General features: G+C 43.9%; 1 protein-coding gene across 1 annotated transcript; it reads left to right on the top strand.

Annotated features, from left to right (window-relative positions):
* The first annotated feature begins 2,124 nt into the window (after positions 1-2,124).
* LOC143747240 (uncharacterized) lies at positions 2,125-5,383 on the top strand. Its single transcript, XM_077239888.1, has 2 exons — positions 2,125-2,503; positions 5,127-5,383. Exons 1-2 carry the CDS (start codon positions 2,125-2,127, stop codon positions 5,381-5,383), a joined length of 636 nt encoding a protein of 211 aa, XP_077096003.1.
* Positions 5,384-9,935: the final 4,552 nt, after the last annotated feature.

A 9,935-nucleotide genomic window follows, 5' to 3' on the forward strand; every position in this document is an offset into this window, starting at 1 on the left:
CAGAGAAACCCCATAAATCGCCCCTTTCAAGCCCGCCTTGCTCCCTGGAATAAATCCTTCCACTCGACTCTTCCCTATCGGATCCAATGAAACTGCTTTATTCATCTGAGCCACAGACTTGCAAAATACAAGCAGTTTCCCATCAGCCAAAATTCCGGCACTCAGGATATCACCCAACTCTTCCTTCAATGCCCCAGCAAGCTTAATTGGGTTGAGAGAACTAAACCCAGACTGCCATTCCTTTAACTTAAAAATCACTTCCGACTGGATACTGCTTCTTCTCATTACCTTTACCTGCTGATCTCTCCCTCCATCTGACTCTTGTGAATCACTAGTTTTATTTCTCTTTTTCCTGTTCTTCCCCTTACTATTTTGTTCCCATCCAACCCCCCCTTCATCCTTATCCTGCATTGCAGGAGCAATGTCTTAATTATTGTAGGTTATTGACTGATTTTCCAGCACTAGTTAGGCTCAGCAGAGACATGAGGGGAAAGGAGCACAATATAAAGGGACCAGAGCACATGAGGATCAGGTGAGCACAATTAGTGAAACAAGGACCAGACAAGGAGTAAACAAGGGGGCGTGGTAATGGGAAACAAGGAGGAGGACAAGAGGAGCAAATGGCCAACACAAACTTCAGCTGCGTTCCAAAACGCGTACTTCCCTACTATTTAGTATGGGAAAAAGAGTAGGCGAGCAAAAAAGTATGTATGAATCCAAAAGAGTAGGCGAGAATTACCTGGGTGACGTACTAACTATCGCGAGATTCGGACTTAAGTGCGTTCGAATATGCCTACTATCCTACTATATAGTAGGCGAAAACAGTACGTGAAAGAAGCAGTACGTTCGAAACATCAGTATTCATAAAAGAGTAGGCGAGAAGTTCCCGGATGGCTTACTGCTTCCGGCCCGATTTTTGAGTGCTGTCAGATGCGTACTCTTCTATCCCAGGAGGCCACGCGAGAGGATACGTCATATAAAAGAAGAAGAAGGATAGGTCATACTCGAACATGACGCCGGACGAAATGATGACGGACGAGAGTGTTTTCAAATGTGAGTATTAGATATTACAAATCAAATGATCGCATGTGTTGAACTACTGTACCGTACTACTACTGTACTGTACCTGTTGAATTGTTGAAGGTGTAAAGACGCTATATAGTATGATAAATTTGTGATTTTGCTGTAAATCACATTTTATTGTATGGCTAACAGAGGAGCTCCAGTAAGGACACATACGTCTCCAAACTGGATTTGTATACATTTTAAACCGTATGCATCTTAAATAATTACTAAATGTGTATTTAATATCTGGTAAGAAAATCTAATATAAGAATTGCATATTTCTACGTCTAATAGATATGAAATAGACTTTTGAGTTATGTATGTGTACTATTGTTTAAGATAATTCACTGTTGTCAACACTGTTTTCATTCGAATGTTTATTAAATTTACATAAAGTAACTAAACATAAGTAATCTATTTCATTTGTCCATTCGTACTGTTGAAAAATGGTGGAACATTTATGATCAACATGTAAATGTAGTATTGAGCTTATAAATCACAGAGGTAACGTGAGTCTTGCCTGGATGTTACAGGGACGGATGAGCACACGCGTCTGCTTATCCGGTGGAGAGTGGCTCATGAAGCCCTCTTCACCGGAAAGCGGAATGCTGCCATCAAAGGCTTTGAGTGAGTATACAAAAATAATTAAAAATCTATTTAATTGTTTATTTGTAGTATATTTGTAGTATTTAGCACTTTTTTGATCCTTGATTTCTCTCTTGCTGCAGATCTTTTGTGGAGGAGCAGAGCCTGCAAGGCAGGGTGACGACGTCATTTGTAAAAAGAAAATGGGAAAACCTTAAACAAAAATACAAAGTAAGATCATTTTTTTACTTCTAATACAGAAATGAAATGATTAAATATTCTGATGTTAAAATGACTGCTTTTGTATCATGCTTGTGCATTTTTGCAGGATCTGAAATGTCCGCAGACAGGGGTGAGCACTGAGGATGGAGGGGCCACAGCAGCATCCTGGAAGTGGTACACTGCCATGGATGAGGCAATTGGGGGAAGACCCTCCATCTCTCCTCCTGCCCTCGTTGCCTCATGTGTTGCCTCATGTGGGCCTCATGTGGGCCTCATGATGTTGCTGTGGCCTCTTCATCCTCTTCATCCTCAGTGAGGCCACAGCCAGCAAGAGCCAAGAAAAGGGTGAAAAATGACCTGGAGGACCTGATCCAGGAGATGGAGGAGAGGGAAGAGAAGAGAGAGAGGAAAGCAGCTGAGAGGGAGGAGAGACTGTGGAGAGAAATGGAGGAGAAGGAGGACAGAAGAGAACGGGAGAGACGAGAGAGAGACGAAAGACAAGAAAGAGACGTAAGAGAAAGAGAAGAGAGATGGCACCGGGAGGCAATCGAGAGAGAGGAAAGGAGAGATAAAGAAACAAAAGAAAGGGATGAAAGATTCCTTTCTGTTTTTGAAATCCTTGCGAAAAAATAAATTCAATGACAAAAAACATCTTATGATCATTTACACATTTGGGATAAAATGAATTAAATTATATATATACATACACACACAGTACTGTGCAACAACAACAAATGGTGGCCTAAGACTTTTGTACAATACTATGTATATAAAACAAACAATTTCTAGGCATTCACAGTATAGCCTACATTATATACTTCCAGGAATTTATTGATACTTTAAGATTGTGATAAAATTCATAAATTAAATATTTATGAAGTGATCAATAATTGGTGAATGTGTGGTGTAATGTAAAAAAAAAATCTTTAAAACAACAGTTTTATTGGAGTGTATTATATGATTTCTAAATGCACACAGAGCTCATACAGGGATTTTCAAGGCAGGTCATGGAGGGTTCAGTTCCAGCACACCTGTCTGTAATTTTCAAGTAGTCAGTTATTAATTGGTTTAAATTGATTCAGGTGTGTATAATTAGGGTTGGACAATAGCCCTCCATGACCTAAGCTGAACTTGAGACTGTTTACACAAACTACCTTACGTTTTGCATTAACTAGGGTTAGTAAACCCAAGCAAAAAAGGGTTAATGAACCCAAGCAAATAATTCAGTCATTATTTACTCCCCTTCATGTTGTTTGATCCCTGTGTTTTTGTTTTTGTTTTCCTGAACACAAAAGGTGATTTTGGTCAGGTTTGTACTGTTGGTTTAATACAATACCAGTCAATGGACTTTCAGAAGCTTCAAAATCATCATTAAATAATGCCAGGACGCTTCTGAAAGTTGGGCTCCATTGACTGATATTGTATGAAACCAGCAGAACAAACTTGAGAAAAATCCCCTTTTGTATTTAAACAATAAAAAACAGAGGGATCTAACAGCATGGAAGCACATAAATAATGGCTGTATTTATATGTTGAGGTGAACTAACCCTTTCACCCACCAAATAGAAATAGTAAATGTATGCATTTTGTATTATAGTAATACCTTGACGAAATAAGCAGCTTTGAGCGTTTATGCCTGAGACCGTTTAAAAAAAAAGCTTTACAAAAATCAATCACATTTATGCATTTGCCAGATGTTTTTATCCAAAGTGACTAAATGCATTTATTACAGGGACAATGACCCTGGACAAACCTGGAGTAAAGAGCTTTGCTGATCGACCAGCAATCTTCTGCTAACAAGTTCAGTGGTTTAGCCCAATACACTACAAAGGTAGTAAAGCTCTAACAAATATTTGCATGTAATTGTAAACCTATAAAATTACATTTGTCAAGAAACGGAATGCTGACAACATGAATTGTAAAACATTTTAATCTTTTTTAATGTTTTAAAGGTAGTCATGCTCAGGCCCGCCGACAGGGGGGGACAAACGGGTCTGTTGTCCCGGGCCCAGGGTAGGGGGGGGGGGGCCCAGAACTGGGCCCTCATTAAATTATGGAATAATTGTTAAAAAATAAATAAAATAGGCATATTTGTGGAAAAAATATCTAATATTTGAGTTACATAAAAGCTTTTTATTTGTTTTCTTCCTAATTGTCCTTGAAATAGTGGTCAAGACAAAACAAGACCCCCCCAAAACAAAAATGGTTTGGCCACTGATCAAAATTTGATGTTGTCATTTGATTTGAAGTTCAGTCTACACTCAAAATGTCCGGTCAGCACAAGTCCGGTGCTCAGAAAAGAAAAGAAAAGAGAAGAAGAGAAGAAGAAAATAGAGGCCTTAGAGGTGTCATAAACAAATATTTTAAAAAAGTTGGTGACGGTGAAGCTGGAACTAACGTTAGTAAAGTCAACGTAGAGCAAGGTAAGAAACAGCGGTACTTGATGCGCGTTCATGCCCGAAGCGCGTGCAGTTGCGTCCTCTTCATAAAAGCGCTGAGACATGGCGACCGGCGGTACTGCTGATGTGGTGGCTGTAAATCCACTTGTTGATAAGAAATGAGGAAAGAGTCACATATCGAAATATTTTGGATATTAGCTCATAATAGCGACGCGGCGCGCTCGTTTTTCCAGGCGCGCCAAGTTCATTGTTGCATAGCAACGACAGACGCCACGGGAGAGAGCAAGCGCTTGTGGAAAGGAGAAAGCGGTGCGAACTGCGCTCTCCATGATGACGAGGAAGTATTAGCAAAGAATTCATTGATTTCTAGCCCTTGCATTAGCTTTACAACCAGATATATCTATGGAGATGATAAATAAAAAGCCGGCTGAAATGCGTCACTGTCGGCATCGGTGAACAGATAATGGGCCAGATCCGAGTCTATTTTTGCTGCGCTGCTCATGCTTAATTAAAAGTGAAAGCACACTTTTGATGGACAAAAAATAAATATGATTTCACACAAAAAGTGCCCAAAAATGCACAGATTTTGCATGTCTAGTGTGTTTTAACAAGAACTGCAGTAGGCTATGTAAGAAAAGAAAATGAAGACATTTATAGAAAATGTACCCATTTAAACGTGTTTTTATTATTCAGTTTGGGTAAAAGTATATGGTGTTTTATAAAAATAAATAAAAATGGAAGTCTGCTGTAAAGTGGTTAGAAAAACGGAATTGGCTAAAATCAGAATTGGCCTAGAAAATTGTAATTGGTGCATCTCTAGTATAAAAGCCTGACACAACACATTATCTTTGACAGACACAGTTGAGTTTGGTAGTTCCGTCAGAGAGGATGAGACAGAGAGGAGAGAGATCCAGCTGCAGTCAGGTGACAGAGAGAGTGATGCGGGAGGGGCCCGCTGCCCCGGAGCAGAGGGACAGAGTCAGGCTACCAGTGAGAGAGAAGAGAGAGAGCGGGAGGGGCCCGCTGCCCCGTTGGAGAGTCTGAGCAGGATGGATCAGAGACTGATCACACACTTAATTTCAGCGATCCTGCATTATGGCCAACTAGAATGACCGACTCTGATAGAGTGAACCTCATACGTATGATGGCAAAACGAATGCCTTTCTCAGAGAGGGCAGCAGATGCAGAGGGCAGGGAATTCCCAAACTATTTGACATATTCCACATCCCACAATGGAAGGGAAAAAATCGATAGGGACTGGATAGTATATAGCAGCTCAAAAAAGGCCTTATTTTGCCTACCATGCTTGCTGTTCTCCTTTGAAGTAGAGAAAAAGTCAACTAGTGCACTAAATTCCACAGATGGGATGAAAATATCGAATATAAAATATAGAAAGCTTTATGAGAGATTTCCAGAACATGAAAGAAACTGTGCACACAAACATTGTTATTGGAAATGGAAGAACCTACAACATTCTGTCCTACACACTTCTGGAATCGACAACCAACAACAAAAATTGATGGAGACAGAAATCGAAAAAAACAAAGCACTACTGAAGCGGCTGCTGGATGTAACACTCTACTTAGCCTTCAGGAATCTGCCATTCAGGGGCAGCACAAATACACTAGATGAGCCAGCAATGGAAATTTTCTTGGCATAATTGAGCTGTTGGCAAAGTATGACAGTATCCTAAATGACCATTTACAAAACATTAGAGAGCAGCGGCAACAGGGAAAGAGACTCCAAGCTCATTATCTTTCACCTGACAGCCAAAACGAATTTATTGAACTTTGTGCTCAGCATGTCCTAAACACTATTTTGAGGGAAAGGCAAGAAACAACATTCTATTCCATGATGTGTGATGCAACCCCAGATGTGTCAAACTTGGAGCAAAATGTACTGTTGCTGAGGTATGTCAGTCAAACTTCCCCTGAGGGTGGGTGGGAAATAAATGAACGTTTCCTTGAATTTAAGGACTTTTCAAAAAAGACAGGAGAGGAAATCGCCACAATGGTGGAACAATCACTAGGTGAACATGGGATAGATATAGCTGATTGCAGGGGTCAGTGCTATGATAATGGAGCTAACATGGCAGGAAAAGTGAGAGGAGTGCAAGCTCGCATACTGAACAAAATTCCCTTGGCCACATACTCACCATGTGCATCTCACACGTTAAACCTAGTTGGTGTCCATGCAGCCCGGGCCTGCCCAGAAATAGACATATTCTTTGGCTTCATCAATCAGCTGTACAAACTATTCAGTGGCAGCCCTCACCGATGGGAAATCTTACAAAGAGTTTTGGGTTGTTCTTTGCACAGCTTGTCTGACACACGATGGAGTCATAGAGGATAGAAACCTTACCAGCCAGTCCTCAACCATCTCACTTGATGTGCAAGCTGTCAATATAAAGGAACTGGAGGAAGAGATTGCCTGCATGCGTGCATCATGGGATAGTTTTCTGACAGAGGCAACTGCTGTTGCCACGTCCATGGGCATCAAATCACAGTTAGAAATGAGACAGAGAAAGAGGAAACATTTCTTTGATGAGTCAGAAAAGCAAGGGACAGAGGAGCGAAGCCCAGAGACCCTATTCAGAGATAGAGTGTTTCATGTTGCAATGGACAGCATAATCTCTCAACTACATGTACGGTTCTCATCAATGCAGCAGATATGTGACGAGTTCTGCGTCCTGTGGAAATTCAGAGATATGCCACAGGACAGCATCAGTGCATCATGCTCAAAGCTCTCTGAGAAATATAAGAATGACCTTACAGAGTCCCTTGAAGTCCAAATTCATCACTTAAAGAAAATATATAGTGCAACTTTTGAAGACGGTCTTGGACCTCTGGACCTACTTAATGCCCATATATACAATGGGACTACAGAGCATTTATGGAGACCTGTGTGTCCTGCTGCGTATTTTCCTGTCTCTGCCTGTGACTGTGTCTGGAGGTGAGCGGGCGTTCAGTAAAATGAAGATAATAAAAAACTACTTGCGCTCTAACATGTCCCAGGAGAGGCTCAATGGTTTGGCAATGCTCTCCATAGAGCGTCAACTTGCCAAGGAACTGGACATCATAGATGATTTTGCCACAAGGAAAGTTCGGCGCATGGCATTTGGAGTTCAAATCTAAACGTCACACCAGCAGTAGCCTAAAATACAATGGTAAATATTCATTAATTTCCTGCTAGTGTCAGAATTCCAATACATATGAAGAGTGTATTTGGCAACAGCTTATGTGTAGTTAATGTTAACCATTATTGTCAATGCATTGCACTTGTCTTTTGCAGAGAGGAGAGGAAGAGCAGAGGAGAGGAGGAGCAGAGGAGAGGAACAGGAGAGGAGAGTAAGAGCAGAGGAGAGGAACAGGAGAGGAGAGGAAGAGCAGAGGAGAGGAACAGGAGAGGAGAGGAAGAGCAGAGGAGAGGAACAGGAGAGGAGAGGAAGAGCAGAGGAGAGGAACAGGAGAGGAGAGGAAGAGCAGAGGAGGGGAACAGGAGAGGAACAGGAGAGGAGAGGAAGAGCAGAGGAGAGGAACAGGAGAGGAGAGGAACAGGAGAGGAGAGGAAGAGCAGAGGAGAGGAACTGGAGAGGAGAGGAAGAGCAGAGGAGAGGAACTGGAGAGGAGAGGAAGAGCAGAGGAGAGGAACAGGAGAGGAGAGGAAGAGCAGAGGAGAGGAACAGGAGGGGAGAGGAAGAGCAGAGGAGAGGAACAGGAGAGGAGAGGAAGAGCAGAGGAGAGGAACAGGAGAGGAAGAGCAGAGGAGAGGAACTGGAGAGGAGAGGAAGAGCAGAGGAGAGGAACAGGAGAGGAGAGGAAGAGCAGAGGAGAGGAACAGGAGGGGAGAGGAAGAGCAGAGGAGAGGAACAGGAGAGGAGAGGAAGAGCAGAGGAGAGGAACAGGAGAGGAGAGGAATAGCAGAGGAGAGGAACAGGAGAGGAGAGGAAGAGCAGAGGAGAGGAACAGGAGAGGAGAGGAAGAGCAGAGGAGAGGAACAGGAGAGGAAGAGCAGAGGAGAGGAAGAGCAGAGGAGAGGAAGAACAGAGGATAGGAAGAGCAGAGGAACAGGAGAGGAGAGGAAGAGGAGAGGAAGAGCAGAGGAGAGGAAGAGGAGAGGAAGAGCAGAGGAGAGGAACAGGAGAGGAGAGGAGGAGGAGAGGAAGAGCAGAGGAGAGGAAGAGCAGAGGAGAGGAAGAGGAGATGAAGAGGAAGAGGAGAGGAAGAGCAGAGGAGAGGAAGAGGAAGAGCAGAGGAGAGGAAGAGGAGAGGAAGAGCAGAGGAGAGGAAAAGCAGAGGAGAGGAAGAGGAGAGGAAGAGCAGAGGAGAGGAAGAGGAAGAGCAGAGGAGAGGAAGAGCAGAGGAGAGGAAGAGCAGAGAAGAGGAAAAGCAGTGGAGAGGAAGAGGAGAGGAAGAGTTGAGGAGAGGAAGAGCAGAGGAGAGGAAAAGCAGAGGAGAGGAAGAGGAGAGGAAGAGCAGAGGAGAGGAAGAGCAGAGGAGAGGAAAAGCAGAGGAGAGGAAGAGGAGAGGAAGAGCAGAGGAGATGAAGAGCAGAGGAGAGGAAGAGCACCAGCAGTAGCCTAAAATACAATGGTAAATATTCATTTATTTCCTGCTAGTGTCAGAATTCCAATACATATGAAGAGTGTATTTGGCAAAAGCTTATGTGTAGTTAATGTTAACCATTATTGTCAATGCATTGCACTTGTCTTTTGCAGAGAGGAGAGGAAGAGCAGAGGAGAGGAAGAGCAGAGGAGAGAAACAGGAGAGGATGAGCAGAGGAGAGGAAGAGCAGAGGAGAGGAACAGGAGAGTAAGAGCAGAGGAGAGGAAGAGGAGAGGAACAGGAGAGGAAGAGCAAGGGAAAAGGAGAGATCTGGGCGTGGGTGGGGGCCATCTAAGATTATCTTGTCCCGGGCCCAGGCAAGACTGTCAGCTGGCCTGGTCATGCTCATGGAGAGCCGGCACAGGGATGTTTGGAGTAGACACAGAAGCAGCACATGTTCTCCCACTCTTTGTTCAAGGTTGTGGGGATCAGGGGGGCCGTCATCAAGGTCTTCCTCATCCTCTGGCTCAACGATGTCCCCATTGGCTAGAGCGAGATTGTGAAGCACAGCGCAGCACGCAACAACCTCAGGCACGAAGACAGGGCTCACCTCCAAGGCCTTGAAGAAAATGCAGCGCCAGCGTGTCTTCAGCATCCCAAACGCTCTCTCCACGATGTTGCGGGCACGGGAGTGCTTGCTGTTGAAACGAGCCTGCACAGGGTTCTGTACAGGCTCTCTGTACGGGGTGATGAGGCAGATGGGTGCACTCAGTTAAGGATAGCCTCCATCCCCGAGGATGCACTTGCCTGCAGGTGGATAAAGGCCGCCAGCATACACAGGGCTGTTCCTCAGCACCCTGGCATCGTGCACAGACCCAGGATATCCCACAAAGACATCAAGGAATTTCCCCCGGTGATCAGTGATGGCCTGGAGTTGGATGGAGTGAAACAGCTTTCTGTTGAAGTAGCAGTGGGAGTTATTTGCTGGAGGTCTGATACGGATATGACAGCCGTCTATTGCACCAACTGCTCTGCTGAAAGCTGGTGACCCAGCCAGCTGTGCAAATCCTGCTCCCACTGCCTCCAGGTCATCTCCGGTCGGAAAGCAGATCACCCTCCT

This window comes from Siphateles boraxobius, unplaced genomic scaffold, assembly GCF_051911475.1.
Source record: "Siphateles boraxobius isolate OS27281-9 unplaced genomic scaffold, OSU_SipBor_1 100, whole genome shotgun sequence".
Lineage (NCBI taxonomy): Eukaryota > Metazoa > Chordata > Actinopteri > Cypriniformes > Leuciscidae > Siphateles > Siphateles boraxobius.